At 44.5% G+C, this 15,089-nt stretch overlaps 4 protein-coding genes across 4 annotated transcripts in view; 2 read left to right on the top strand and 2 right to left on the bottom strand.

The window, feature by feature from the left end:
• LOC115768146 (nose resistant to fluoxetine protein 6-like) overlaps positions 1–3,090 on the top strand; it is a 3,169-nt gene extending 79 nt beyond the window's left edge. Inside the window, exons 1-8 of the mRNA XM_030712641.1 lie at positions 1–216; positions 283–634; positions 689–762; positions 822–1,024; positions 1,095–1,421; positions 1,490–1,671; positions 2,314–2,782; positions 2,833–3,090. The exon at positions 1–216 is cut by the window's left edge and continues 79 nt beyond it. Coding sequence (XP_030568501.1) covers positions 1–216; positions 283–634; positions 689–762; positions 822–1,024; positions 1,095–1,421; positions 1,490–1,671; positions 2,314–2,782; positions 2,833–3,090 — 2,081 coding nt within the window. The remainder of the gene's footprint in view (positions 217–282; positions 635–688; positions 763–821; positions 1,025–1,094; positions 1,422–1,489; positions 1,672–2,313; positions 2,783–2,832) is intronic.
• Positions 3,091–4,572: 1,482 nt separating this feature from the next.
• LOC115768148 (nose resistant to fluoxetine protein 6-like) lies at positions 4,573–7,772 on the bottom strand. Its single transcript, XM_030712642.1, has 9 exons — positions 7,514–7,772; positions 7,060–7,435; positions 6,921–6,994; positions 6,659–6,861; positions 6,474–6,586; positions 6,005–6,221; positions 5,767–5,939; positions 4,912–5,371; positions 4,573–4,836 (listed from the first exon to the last, which is right to left on the bottom strand). Exons 1-9 carry the CDS (start codon positions 7,770–7,772, stop codon positions 4,612–4,614), a joined length of 2,100 nt encoding a protein of 699 aa, XP_030568502.1. The 3' UTR covers positions 4,573–4,611.
• A 2,208-nt stretch (positions 7,773–9,980) lies between these two features.
• LOC115768138 (40S ribosomal protein S10b) lies at positions 9,981–10,998 on the top strand. The gene is made up of 2 exons (XM_030712632.1): positions 9,981–10,072; positions 10,347–10,998. The coding sequence occupies exon 2, from the start codon at positions 10,348–10,350 to the stop codon at positions 10,828–10,830; it is 483 nt and encodes a 160-aa protein (XP_030568492.1). The 5' UTR covers positions 9,981–10,072; position 10,347; the 3' UTR covers positions 10,831–10,998.
• LOC115768139 (sin3 histone deacetylase corepressor complex component SDS3) lies at positions 10,835–13,318 on the bottom strand. The gene is made up of 5 exons (XM_030712633.1): positions 13,117–13,318; positions 12,925–12,991; positions 12,787–12,828; positions 11,946–12,660; positions 10,835–11,593 (listed from the first exon to the last, which is right to left on the bottom strand). The coding sequence occupies exons 1-5, from the start codon at positions 13,190–13,192 to the stop codon at positions 11,507–11,509; spliced, it is 987 nt and encodes a 328-aa protein (XP_030568493.1). The 5' UTR covers positions 13,193–13,318; the 3' UTR covers positions 10,835–11,506.
• Between the last annotated feature and the right edge of the window lie 1,771 nt (positions 13,319–15,089).

The following is a 15,089-nucleotide window of genomic DNA, read 5'->3' on the forward strand; positions in this document are numbered from 1 at the left end:
TGCCGCAGGAATATCGAATCGGCGCGCAGGAATATCAACAGTTGATGCGTCTGCAGAGTCTGGGCATGGATTTCATGCGATACTTTCAGAACATAACGCTGCAGGACTTGGATATACACGGCACACGTCTGCCCAGCAATGAGGATCTGCAGTGCCTGGCCGATATGAGTCTGTGGATGAAGGGTCTTACCACCGGCCGCTATTGGTCCCTGAAAAGTGTGTAGAGCTCGATTGGATGTTAGAAATTCCTCAAACCTGATCCTGATCCCCATCTATTTATAGTGATTGATGCCTGGGGCTCGATTCCGTCGGGCATACTCTATCTGAATCTGGTGGATGTTGGCAACTATGGCGAGTGCATCAAGATTAGCCAGAATGCCATTAGGGGCAAATACTGCCTGGCCGAGTTGCCCCTTTTCAGTTTACTGGGCATTGATGCGTCCACCATACGTAGCAGCAAGCTCAAGATCGGCATTTGCTTTCCCGCCACCTGTACGGCGGCGCATATGGACACGTTGCTGAACAAGATTTTACAGCAGGCGCTCGGCGTGACCAGCACATCGGAGCTGGTGAATGCCAACAGTTGCCGCACCAATGAAGCTCAACCGCTCGATGGTCTTGCCATCTTGGCCATGTAAGTGCGCACATCCTTGCGAAATATCCGTGTGCTAATCCTTGTGCGTTATAGTGTGCTGCTCTCCGTATTTGCTGCACTCGCTCTACTCGCCACCCTATATGATTATTTTCTGTGCCCCGATCAAAGTGAGTAGCTGACAAGCCAAACTTTGATGCCTGATCTAGTCTAACATTTGCACCGACAGCTCGTTTGCCGTCCTTGATTAGGATCTTCTCCATACGCGCCACATCCCGTGCACTGTTCCGCATCAGCCAGCCCGGTTCCAATCCGAATGTCATCGATTGTCTGCACGGCATGCGCTGCATGTCCCTCATCTGGGTGGTCTTTGGGCACGAGTACATGTTCGGCATGGTTGCACCCAATGTGAACGCCAGCAGTATGTTCTTTGTAGGCGAAACAACAACAGGAAGTCCTTGAGCATAATGCTGACAGTGCACATTTGATTGTCCTTTCACAGTGGCTCGAGAGACCTTTCGCTCAGCTCATCTTACACGCCGTATTCTCCGTGGACACGTTCTTCTTCCTGAGCGGCCTGCTGGTGGTAATGATTGCGCTGCGTTCCATGGAACGGCAGAAGGGCAGGCTGAATGTCCCACTGATGTATCTACATCGCTATCTGCGGCTCACCCCTCTGCTGGCCATGGCCATACTGGTCTACATGACCATGATACCCGTGCTGGTCGATGGTCCGCTGGATAAGAATGGCTTTGATGATTACAGCATATGCGCACGCACCTGGTTTTGGACGCTGCTCTATGTGCAGAACTATGCCACCGATGATCTTGTAAGTAGTTGATCAAATTTACCAGGCACCCTTAACATGCATGTTACCGGCTCTCAATGTGTATTTAGTGCCTCAGCCATAGCTGGTACCTCAGCGTGGATATGCAGATGTATCTGCTCTCACCCATACTGCTCTTTGCGCTCTACAAATGGGGCAAGAAGGCCGCCATTGGCGCTGTGATCCTTATTGTGCTGTTAACCATTTGGCTATTTACCGTCATGATGGTCAAGAATATGTCCATGTTCGTCAAGTGAGTACTTAGGGGAAATTAAATAATAGAAACTAGAGCATCCAATTCAATGACATTCAGCTAACCCTTACCTAATCTCAGCCTGACACGTTCTAACCTCACTCTGACACAACCTAACCTCACTTAACATTATATGCTCTGCTGAAGCTGCTGCTGCCTCTCAGAAGTGCTGTAAAACTTAACAACGAAAATCATATAATAGAATCTTGGATATTCTATTCCATAGCATTTATCTTATTCCCTTCTAACCCCACGCTAACACAACATAACCTCACTTTATCTTCTCCTGCTGCTCTGCAGAAATGCTAGAAACGTAAAATTTCAATTCATGCAATAAAAACTAGCACATCGTATCGCAGTTCATGCATCCAATCCTACTCTAACCCCACGCTAACACAACATAACCTCACTTTATACCATTGCTTAACCCAACCTAACCTCAATTATCCCTTCTTCTTATTCTGCAACTCTGGAGAAACTTTGTAAGTAATTGCAAATGAAAATCAAAAGATAGAATCTTGAGTATTCTATTCCATGCCATTTATCTAATCCTATTCTAACCCCCCGCTAACGCAACATAACCTCACTTAACCTAACCTAACCTCACTTAACGCATTATCTTCTTCTTCGGCTGCTCTGCAGAAACGTTGGAAACGGTCCAAATGGTCGAATACTCTATTTCGGCACACACATGCACGGCACACCATGGCTAATTGGCGCCGTTTTTGGCTATTTCCTGCATGCGAATCGTGGCAAATCCTTCAAGCTGAACCGCATTGCCGTCTGGTCCGGCTGGTTGTGCGCCCTGGTCATATTCTTTCTGTGCGAATTTGTGCTGCTGCCCTATGTTGAATGGTCCGGTCCGGATTTGTCGCAGCTAAGCGATGCCCTCTACTATTCGCTAACCCGCATTGGCTGGCCCATCGGACTCTGTTGGGTGGTATTCGCCTGCATGCAGGGCTATGGCGGCATGGCCAATAGCTTCCTCTCCAGCCCGCTGTGGCAGCCGCTGTCGAAGCTCTCCTATTCGGCCTACGTGTGGCACATTATGATACAGGAAATAAATGGGCGACGCGTCCAGACCAACACATACTTCTCCAACTACGAAATGGTAAGTCTCAGCCGTTCTCCATGAACCCAACTAAGTTTCTCTCTACACAGATGCTGAAATTTTGGGCGGACTTTGGCTTCACACTGCTGACCGCCTATTTCATGTACATCCTCATCGAGGCGCCGCTGGGCGGCCTGGAGAGCCTGTTGCTGCCCAGCCCAAGGCCGGCAATCTCCGTCGAGTCCAAGCGGGCGGCAACCGCGGCACCAGCTCCACAGCTCGCCGAGAAGTCGTCCATGCCGCAGCCGGCCGCTGATCTGGAAGCGGGCCCGGCTGGCGCGTCGAGTGCGCCACCTGCAAGCACATAATCTTTGTATTAGTATAAAAAGGTTTTTTTTTTTGTTATTTATATGAACTTATGCTTAAGTAGAAACTAAGTTAAACTAAGCTTATTTAAATAAATATATATTTAAATTATGAAACGAACTTGCTTTGTGGCATTAATGGGATTCGGAATAAAAAGGCGTGTGGTTCCGGGTTCGAACCCCGCCAGCTGTTCCCTGAACTTGTCAGTCTAAACGCAAAGTCAAGTGGCCGGCAGCTGGCAGCTGGCAGAGAACGGCCTTCAGCTCAAAGCCAGTCCGCAGACTATAAAATCGCAATTAGCCTTACGGCAGCCGGCTGTGAATCAGTTCAGTTGAGGCGAAGTCAATTGTTTGGCCACTTGTGGGCCATTTGATAAGGTGCTACGATTATTTTATTGTCCAATTCGAATGACTCGTAAATGTTCCATTCATGACACTATCTAAGTATAATCTAGCCGCCGTGCTTATCGCAATTTGAAAACAATTGCAATTATGCTGTACATTTTAATCAATATTTGAATAGTAACATTATAATAGAGTCACGCACTTGAGGGTCGACGCAACAAAAAAAAAAAAACAAACTATAAAAATGCGTAAAAAAAGGTTTTTTAAAGGGCTTTGTATGGGCTTTGTTTCTGACCCTCTAGACAATCTCTATTAGTTGATCTGTTTTTAGAATTCAGGTACTTTTAGAGCTAGAGACTTCACATTTTGAACGCAACATATCATCGATAACTCACGCCGTTTTCGAGCTATCGATAAGTTTCAATATCAACATGCTGCTCCCTTAGCTCATCTCTAACTTATAGGGTTGTCGCATATTCTGTGTTCTGGCATTCGAAATCCTAAAAGTTGCCATTGTCCAGCATAAATATTCTTAAAATATTGGGAAATTCATTTCTAAAAGTTTCCATTTCAAAAATAAATATTCCAAATCCAAACTCAACAAATAGATTTAAAAAACTTAACCTAAAAGATTGAATACTCTTGGGCTTAAATTGGCTGGTTTACCAATATTAACGATAATCTGATAAATAGAACTTGTGTCGGTTTATGTCTGGTGCGAATGTAACAGCAATAGACTGCTCTATTGCTGTCCTTATCGAATCAATGCTTAGCTCATCTGATTTCCGAATTCGAATCGTAATGGATGTCCACATCCAATAAGCCTAATTTTATTGGAATATCAAAGTCAGATCCGTTAAACAGCCTTGAGCAGCTGTTCATAATTGCAAAATGTTAGAATTACAATTAAGAGCATAAAAAATTAAAGTGCATTTGAAAATCGAACGGCCCATTTTGTAAGCGCTTGAATTTTGCAGCCCTGAACTCATAAGCTGCACTGCAGCCCTGCCAAGTTTGACTTTCGATAATCGATAATATAAACCGTTAAATCGCGTCTTTCAAAGGGTTTTGTTGCCGTAACACATATTATTAAGATTATTGTTAAAATACTGCAAAATATGTCCAAATAAATTAAGAATAGCTTAGCTTACTTAGGAATTATATAAAGCGTCTTGCAACCTAATTAACCGGAGCTGTTTTCGGCTCCAGCGCAGGCGCAATTTCAATGCTTGATGGCTCCGGCTCGGCTATGGGGCTGCTCTTGGCAGCTGGAGGAGGCTGGCTTCTGGGCGCGCGAGTGGGTAACAATAACATCTCCAAGCCGCCGAAAGGTGCCTCGACCAAGAGGAACATGAAATAGGCCAACAAAATGGTAAAGCCAAAGTCATGCCAAAAGCGCAACATCTGCAAAAAAACAAAAAACAAAACACAATTATAGATATATGGCAGAAGGCGCAACGTATGCGAAAGATAACGCACCACTTGATAGTCGCTGAAGTAGGTGCTGGTGCGCGTGATGCCGGCATTGAGCATCGCGATGAGTATGTGCCAGATGTAGGCGCCGTAGGAGAGCTTCGACAGGGGCTGCCACAGCGGGCTGGAGAGGAAGCTGTTGGCCAATCCGCCGTAGCCGTATTTGCAGGCGAACACCAGCCAAACGAGTGCCAGGGGCCAGGCAATCCGTGTTAGCGTCACGTAGAAGGCCTCATTAACGATGGGCAAATGATTGCCGTTCGCCGGATATGGATAGAGCGCAAACAGGCTGGTGAAGATCAGGCCTAGGCTGATGAGCCAGCCCAGCCAGACGGTTAGACGATTTAGCTTAAAGGTTTTGCTGCGATTCACATGCAGATAATAGCCAAAGATTAGGCCAATTATCCAGGGCGAGGCGCGTGTGTGCGTCGTAAAGTATATCTCATCGGACATGCCACCAGTAGATCTACAAAAAATACAAACGTCTTAAACAGTGTCCAGGTTCAGGAAATTATGATTGTAAGAATTAAATGGCAACGCTGTCAATTTAACAGTAGCCTGTAAATTGCAAGCAGCGTTGCCATTTGCGCACACAACCAGGTGGCAACTCTAGCAGTTCACAATTCAAATTGCAAGTAAGACAAGCTGGCAACACTGCAAACATTTGCAACCGCCTGGCAAATATTTTAACAATTAACATGAACATGATAAATTAATTATCAAAGTAATTATCGAAAACCCGAGCAGTGTTGCCAGTGCTGTTAAAGTACTACAAATTGGCAGCACTGTTATATTAACTGCCTGGCAAATATTAGACAGGCGCCTTGCTAACTTTAACTGCCCTTTAGGCTAGATACTTACAAGCTGTAGCCCTTGACTACCATCATGCTGAAGAGGCATGCAGCCAACAGCAGCAGAAGCACCACAATGCCGGCAATGGCCTTTTTGCCCCACTTGTAGAGCGCAATCAGAAACAGGGGCGAGAAGATATACAGCTGCATGTCCACGCCCAGATACCAGCTATGCGGCAGGCACTGCAATGGCAAAGATAACACTTGACGTTTGACTTTATAGATTAATTTGGCATATTGTCACCTACCACAGTGTTGGTGGCATAGTTTTGCACATAGAGCAGCGTCCAGAACCAGTTGTCCTCGCAGGGCGCCGAGAGCTGAGCAACCAGGCCCTTATAGAGCGGACCGGCGCCCAGGAGGGGCAGGATTCTCATGTAGCACAGTATGGCCAAGGCGACGACAGGCGTGAGGCGCAGATAACGATGCAGATACATCAGTGGGACATTCAGCTTGCCCTTGGTTCTGAAAGAGAGACAAGTGAGTTTAGGTGCTTTAAGCAAAGTTTTTATAATGTATAATTGATTAACTAATAAATCATTCGTCAAAGATCTTTCGAAATTCTTTGCCTAACGTATTAGCTCGGGGAATTTCCCTTAAAGTCTTTTTTGAATTCCGGGAGATTTCCCCGACCTAAGCCAGACATGCCATTAAATCGAACTCTGAGCCGAATTCATTTTCGATTCGGGAAATTTACTATATATGACAGTTAGTTACCTTTCCATGGAGCGCAGGGCAACCATAACGACAAGCAGGCCGCTGAGAAAGAAGAAGGTGTCCACGGAGAAGAGGCCGTGCATAATGAACATGCTGAAGGGCGAGCGATACCACTGGAAAGGATATGAAAAATGCAGATTAGTTTGGCCAATATGGGCAATAGTTGATGTTGCGTTGCAACCAACCGGTATGACATCCACCAGATTAATATTGGGCGATATGCCTTGCAAGATATAGTCATGGCCGTAAATCACCCAGATAAGCGAGAGGCAGCGTATGCCGTGCAGACAGTCGATGACATTCGGATTCGTTTTGCTGTCCACAATGCGGAAGAGCGTGCGCGAATTGGCACGTGCCGAGAACACCTTGACCAAGGCGGGCAAATGCTCTGCAAGGAGAACGTCTCGTTCAGACACGGCAGCAACGGGATTATGCCTAGCTACTCACTCTGATCCGCGCACAGGAAGTAATCGTAGAGCGTGGCCAGCAGCAGGGCAGCGACCAGAACACACATGAGCACGCTGCAAGGGCATATGCATTAGCTGGCTGAATGAATGGATGCAGTGCAGCATTTGGCAATACTTACATGGTAAATATGGCCAGACCATCAAGAGACTCACGCTCCGCGGTCTGGCAGTTGGCGGCATTGATCAGCTGCGTCTCGGTGCTCAGCTCAATGTTGAGCAGCTGCTTGAAAAGCTGTCGGAGCAGCGTCTCCATGTGCTCGCTCGTGCAGCTGGCGGGCAGGCAAATCGCTGTCTGCACGCTCAGCATGCCCAGGGCGCCGGCATTGCCGCCCAACATGTTGCCGGACAACAATTTGGCCATGCAGTATTTGCCGCGCAGACTGTGACCCGTGCTGGCCACCAGCTGGTTCACCCTGATGCACTCATCAAAGTTGCCCAGATCCTTCCGATTGCCATAGAGTATGCCCGCGGGCAAACGGCCCCAAGAGTCGATCACTAAGAGAAGTAGAGAGGCAGAGTGTGGATTACAGTTAGACAGTTAAACAGTTACGCGCGCAACCGAATGCCACTTACTGCGCAGCGCCCAAATGCTGCCCGTTTGCACGCCCTGGCTGAGCGTTGCCACCTCGGCCAAGCATCGCAGATCCTGTTGATTGGGCAGCCCTGTGCCGGGTATTAACAGATCGCCGCTCGTTATGTTTCGATAATAATCGATAAACTCTACCGCCAGAGGGCGCAACTGCAACAGCTGCTGATAACGATCAATGTCCAGGAACTGGGCGCCGGCGCCCGCCAGGACGCACAGCAAAAGCGTAAAGCCAATTTTATACATTTCCACGGCTATTGCAGCGGTCTTTAATCGGATTTGTATGCGCTGCGTTACCTTTTATACGTTTCGCGCAAAGCCGCGATAAGATTTAGCCTGGATTTGCTTGGAACTTAACAATATTCGTCAGAACCTAATCAATAATTGGCCATTGATTAGACCGCTGCGACAGACAGCATTCGCCCGGCCTCGTCGTGCCGCCCGATTTGAAAACCGATGCGTGAATCGCGAATCGTAAATCGCTGACTAATTATTAAGCAGCAGCCGCCAGTCAGTGTCCAGGGGCATTCTCTTCGTCATAGGTTCAAGGTGCCAACCAGGTGGGCTTTTCCCTGCTCTGCTGACTACACCTGGCATATGTTTACATCTCCGGTGCGTGTATACTCGATGCAAGAAACGTTCTTCCACATAAAAACATTTATCAAAAGTCCTAGGCTAATTGATTGATTGATCTAACCACACTTTCACTTTCACTTTTCACGGTGAATTCTAAAGCGTGAAAAATAGATGGAACGATTTTAGAAAAAGTTTAGTTTTCCATTCTTTAAAATTCCGCTTGAAAGTTCTTTGTAGCAAGATAGTTTTGAGAAGGATTTCACCGCTTCTGGCAAATCCACCTGCCTAGGTGAAAGTTGTTGCTCAAGGTTGATTGAGTGGAAGCTGAGAACTGTTGGATTAGACTAAAAATTATTTTAAAAACAAATAAAATAAAGGAAATAACTATAAAAACACTGGAAAATCAACACAACGGAAGAAGAATCTTAAAAGAAAATCTAACCAACTTGAGCTAACTGTTAAAGTTCAAAACTTGAACCGAGCAAAGCAAATAATTTTATTATATTATACTTTGATAGTTAAATAAAAAGCCAAATATAGGCCATCATCGTGATGTGCCCGCACGTATTGGCTAATGCTAATCTAATCCGGTACTTAAAAGTTGTCTGGATGATTGGAATCAAAGTTTATTGGCCCAATAACAATCAGTCTGCTGTGCATTGGGATATTCTGGGATCCGAAGTCCAATCGACCTTTGAGACTGGAAAACATTACCTAACCTAACATTATATTAATACCGTTATTATGTGTTATCAGAGTTACAATGTTAGTTATTTGTTCATACATTTGTTTTGGGAATTCGGATACATTAGAGCCATAAAATTATGGTATGCTCAGCCTTGGCTATCTAATCGAAAGTTAGATTGCGCTGCACGTGTTTCTGAGAAACATTTTGGCATAAACAAAAACAATTCCAGCTAACTCAATTTTAAAGACCCAAATGGTCAAGATTGTCATCGCACGATGATTCATGCGAATTCGTAAACAATATTTACTAATAACAAGTAAAATAAAATACAATTTTACACAATCTAATCGACGATTTCAAGTAAGGCCAATGATTTCCTACGATAAGTAGAAGAAAAGTGCAATATTTAAAGTAAAGTCAGTTATAAACGAACCCATATCTAAATAAATTGGCTACTTAAGTAGTTGCTTTGCTGATAAACTATTTTCGAGCAGCTTGTTGTTGCTGAAGCTGTCGAACAGAGCCGCTTGGTAACTGAATGTACTTGATAAACTTATGTTGTAAACTCGACTATCGCTGCTTAAAGCCGATCATAAACAATATTGTTGGCATTTTATTGATTAGTGTGAAATTCATAATGTAATAAAAAACTCACAATTTTTACCTTATGCAACTCGACCCACAAGTGAGAAAATCGGATTTTGGATCTGCCTTACATTCATTTTCAAAAATCTTTGTGCAAATTCTCCAAAGATATATAGACTTTGGTCAAAAGTTTCAGTGTTAGGTATAGGCACGGCTAAAACTTGGCTAATTTCGCGGCTAAATTTAAATTTGAAAAACGCGCGCCAATATATGATAGTACAATAACAGTTATCGATAGCTGCGTTAATCGATAAAATCAAACCAAACTCATTAATATTTTCAGGGTAGTTTTTTTACAGCTAGAACAGCAAAGCTCTGTCAATAGTGACGTCATCTTGTTATGTCAAACATATTTGACTGAAAGCACACAGAAAAGTTAACTGCTTACAGTTGTTATATTAGCAGATTATTAAAGCCTAGATTTCTAGATATGACAATTTTTATTTATTAATATATATAGAGCGTGATATTATGAGTGACCATACTGTCAGCCACTAAGCAACTCTGCAGCTACCATTCGCGTGTACACGCGCCGTGCAGCTCTGTGTGTATTGCGAAAAGAAGAAGAATATGAGAGCTGACAGCTGTCAACTCGCTTTTCCTTTCTTTCCGGTCTCTGCTCCATAGAAGACGCAAAGTACGTGAAATATATAAAAAGAATCTGTAAAATAATTGCGAATCCGCCAAAGTGTTTAGCTAAATGAAATTGCAGTGAATGCGCTGTGAAACGCAACAGCTGTCAATATACGTGTTATGTGCATTATTATTGAAGTTTGCCAATTATTTTGACATTTAAATGTCGCACAGCGTCTTGTCAACAAGACCCGAACAAACCGAACCACAACAACAACAACACAAGTTCTAATAAGTTTATATATTTTTTTTTATCTTTTTGTTTTCGTTACGTGCAGCATGTTCATGCCAAAGGCTCATCGTGTCGCCATTTATGAGTACCTCTTCAAGGAGGGCGTCATTGTGGCCAAAAAGGATTTCCATGCACAGAAGCATCCCGAACTGGAGTCGATACCCAATTTGCATGTCATCAAGGCACTGCAATCGCTGCACTCGCGCGGTCTCGTCAAGGAGCAGTTCGCATGGAGGCACTACTACTGGTATCTGACCAACGAGGGCATTGAGGAGCTGCGCAGCTATCTGCATTTGCCGCCCGAAATTGTGCCCTCCACTTTGAAGCGGCCGACACGCTCGGAACCGTTGCGTCCACGCCCAGCGGCTGGTGGACCACGCGGCCCAGCCGATGCCTCCAAAACGGGCGAAGATCGTTCCGCCTACAGACGCGCACCCGGCGGCAGCGGTGTGGACAAGAAGGGCGATGTCGGACCCGGCGCCGGTGAGGTCGAGTTCCGTGGCGGCTTTGGACGTGGCTCGCGCAACTAGACAGCGTTTTTTTTTATTCAACTTAAATTTAAACGAGTTCCATTCTGGAACTAACCCAACAACAACAAAAAACAAACAGAAATTGTGTGAATGTTTTGTATTATGAAGCAAAAGATTGCAGCAATGCAATACGACAAATTATAAAGCAAGCGCAAAGTGAAACAAGAATTTTATTCGTCTCCTCTTTCTTTTTTTTAAATGTTTTTTCTTTCTGCAAAGAGTTACGCGCGCTTTTCTCGCTGAGAGCTGGCCGAATCGCGTGTACAGTGGACGCTCGCAAAGGCGAACACGCCTTGTTGCTGATTTAATACCCTTGCAAATGGCAGCTACGAGAACCAGCTTTGAATGTCGAGAGAAGGGCGAACTTTATGCAATTAGTTTTCCCAGGAAATTCGATGCTCGATAAAGCAATAAACAAAATGCCAGCAGAAGTCGAAATCGAGCCCGAAAGCCTTTCCAAATATTTGCACAGCCATTGGAAACCGGAGCGGAGCGGAGCGTAAACAAATGGAAGAATTTCGGGGGCTGGGGCTTCACAAGAAGCACAGCTGCACACGGACTGAATGGATAACAAAAGCAATTTCTCAATTATATACAATTTGTTTAAAATAAAATGTACACTTAAGCTAAAGCGTAAATGGTACATCATTTAAATATATATGCGGATATATGTGGACTATCGTCGCTTTATGCAGATTTTGCCCTTGGCCAAATGCGACATGTTGATCTTGAATTTGCTTTCATTGGAGCGCTTCACCCAAATCTGTGAAGAGAGTTGAAAAACGAGATTAATATATAAACCAATGCCAAACCAAATGATACCCTGCAGCCAAGCTGTCGTCAGAAATAGTCCAGATACTTTGAATAGGCTCAGTTATGTGGAAAGTGAGGATTAGGGTAGGGTAACCTTGTGGAGCTGTGTCTATATATTGGTTAAGCTCAAGCTCAAGATTGATTTGCCTGGGCACAGGAAGAAGCAACGTGTCAAATGCTCTGTGCTGCAGACTGACTGAAAGCCTGAATGGAGTGGAAAAGATTCGGACGAGTTCTGTCTGACTGTCAGCTGCTGGGCATGGAGTGTAAGCAGGCTAAGAGATTGTTTGGGAAATACGCACCACCTCGTTGCCAATGGCTGTGATGGTGGCCGCAAACTTGTTCATGTCCTTGCCCTCAACATAGATCTGCTGGCCGCGACAGAACCAGCGGCGCTCGTAGAGCAGCTTGTTGTCCTCGATGCGTGTCTCCACATAGCTATTCGACTCGGCCAGCAGGTTGTGTGCCTGCTGCTGCTGCTGCTGTTGCTGCTGCTGCTGGGTATTCGTGTAGGAGCCCATGCCGTTCTGTTGCAGCGGCATCGGTTTGCCGCGCTGTATCATCTTGAGATCCGATTCGATTTCCTTGTCATCCAGCTGATAGACCAACAGCTGGCCGGTGGCGGGCTTGCGTCGCTTCTCGATCACCGGCAGCGGTTCGTTGGGCCGACGACGCAGCTTGCGCGTCACCGTTGTCTTGATCTCCATCGAATCGTTGGTCAGCTCCAGGCTGTAGCGTTCGTTCTCGATCTGTCGTTTGCGATCCTCAAAGTCAGCTATTAGATTATCCTTGAGATCCATCATCTTCTCGTCGAACTCCTTTTGGGCTGCCTTCTTCTCCAGTATATAGTCGCGCTCGACGCATTCGCGCATATAATCCTTGTAGATCTCGTTCAGACGTCGACGCTCCTTTAGCTGATTGTCCAGCTTGCGTACACGCTTCATATATTCCGGATGTATCAGCTGATTCAGCTCCTCCAGCTGCTTCTGCAGATTAATTAGCTTGTGCTGGTACATTCTGCAAAACAAAAAAAGAGAATATCAATTGAAATTGTCAGTATTTGCCTGCATTGATTGATTCCACTTGCCAGTGTGAAAAACAGGCGGAAAATGTTCGGCTAGCTTTTTTTCAGATATCACTTACTGTTCTTTGAGCTCGCTGTTGCTGCCAATGTTGTTGTTGTTGTTGTTGCTGTTGATGATGATGTTGTTGTTGTTATTGTTGTTGTTGTGGCTGCTGATGTTGTTGTTGTTGTTGTTGTTGTTGTTGCTATTGTTGGAAGAGTTGCCGTTGGTTCCGCCATAGCGATGCGGACTGCGGAACTCCGTTTCGCTAGCGTCGTCAGTATCTGGAATTGTGAAACGTTCCATGGTTGAGACTCGACTGCGTTTAGATTCGATTTTTGGCGGACTGGCGGCCGACTTGAGCCCTTGCCACCTCCGCGGCGGCAGCCAGCACCTCGTTTGCGCTTACCTTCTTCGCTGCGTTCATCACCAATCGACTCGTCGTCATAGTTGTCGCCCGAGTACAGTGTGTAGTAGGCGTTCATTTTGCTCAGTGTATACGACAGCTTAACTAGCAGGCAATTAACACTTTTATGCTTAAAATTGTTCAGTTTTTTAGTAATTTTATTGCAATTGTTTATATTTCTTGCTGACAATGTACATACACACACACACAAACGCAGGGCAGACAGCTAAAAAGTGTTCCACAGTGTAAAATGCACAGCGTTGCTGCGATTTAATCGATAATTGTTAACATGTTTTACAACACTAAATACGTGGCATGTTAATTTAATCAATGCGCAGTGTGACCAGCTATATATTTTTTATTTAAATTGGGGCGCTGCCGTTAGATTTGAATTTACGTTAGTCGAAATGATTTAAGTGCCAAAAAACAATTTTGTATGCACCAAATAAGCTTAATCGAATAAAACAAAATGCAAATAGCAATAGTATAACAGCATTAACACGTGCACTTAAGAACTTACACTTTAAAAAACTGAAGATAAACAATGATCGAGAACATTCTACATAACACTTATATATATATATATATATTGTGTGATTCATTCTATATTATTATGAATGAATATACGACAGATCAAAAGGTATATTGTTTCTACCCACAATTAAGAGCGCCCACATTTTTATACATATATAGTTTTTAGTGCTCATTTGTTTCATTTCGAAATATTTCAATGCGCATAAGGAATGTTTGAAGTTATGACAACACAAATATGCCAACATCTGCACACACACATAGATATTACATATTATTGTCGAAACACTTTTAGTTTTGCTTGCCAAATGCTCATGCTTTGCCCCAGACCCCCGCCCCTGCCCCTGCCACCGCCCGCACCTTGTCCGCTGACACATACGTATTTAAACGCTGTCGTCAAGCGTTGACGCCCACGCATAAGATCCATTTGCCTTAGTTGAATAATTGGCGTATTATACATCAGCCAAAAATTCCATGCTAAATCATCGCGAGCGAATTTTGATTGATTTGCAGTTGTCCCGGCACAGGGCGACTGCGCGGAAAATCAGTGGAAAATTGCGCTTAAAATACCTTTGCTTGTGTATGTATAACGGCACACAGTCGAAATCTCGACTAACGAACCAGTGTTGGGCAACCAATTTGCGTTTCTATTCAACCTCTGCCAACCCATGAAAAGGAGTACCGTTAGATTTTTTTTTTTTTTTTTGTTTTGGACAAGAGATGAATTTTTGTTAGCAGCATAGAGAATCACAGTGTTCACCCAAGTCAGCTTTTACTGTATTTAAGTATATTCATAAATCTATATGAGACAGATGCAGATGAACATTCTCGACGATGCTATGGGAAATTTGTTTTTCTTAATTTCAACGTTAGTCGCTTTTTGCGCTTCGCATATTGCCAATGCACACACATACGGGTCATGTATAGATGTGTGCGTTAATGCGAGCAGCACAGTCTTAGCCGAGATCGAGATCTTTGTCGCCTTCAAGGTCGACGATTTGGATGAAAATGAGTTTATTGTTTGGACAGAGCGGCATTAACGGCCGCGCCGCAGCATCCAATCCATGTGGGCGCTGCCGCGATGATTGTTATTTTATTTTTGTAATTCATGATTGAATTTATTTTATTAGCCATATTTTATTCGACTTGTTTTTTGTATTACTTGGTTTCTGTTTTTCTCTTTAATTCGTGACAACTGCTCAAATATTTCAAATTGCTTTGCATAATTGCGCCCTGCGGCTGATGACTCCTGCGCAACGTTGCCACACCGTAAAAGGACAAGCCCGATATCGTTCGATATGTATGGCGCATGCGATGCTGCTGCACAATGTCATCGATTACTCATCGCGGTTTTCATTTGTTTACAAACAAATCGAAACGCTGCGCGACACACACAAATATTAATGGGAATGTGTCGCCAACGTTGCCGCCCACGTGTTGTGTGC

This window comes from Drosophila novamexicana, unplaced genomic scaffold (assembly GCF_003285875.2).
Source record: "Drosophila novamexicana strain 15010-1031.04,08,12 unplaced genomic scaffold, DnovRS2.1 tig00001690-arrow-arrow-pilon, whole genome shotgun sequence".
Classification (NCBI taxonomy): Eukaryota; Metazoa; Arthropoda; class Insecta; order Diptera; family Drosophilidae; genus Drosophila; species Drosophila novamexicana.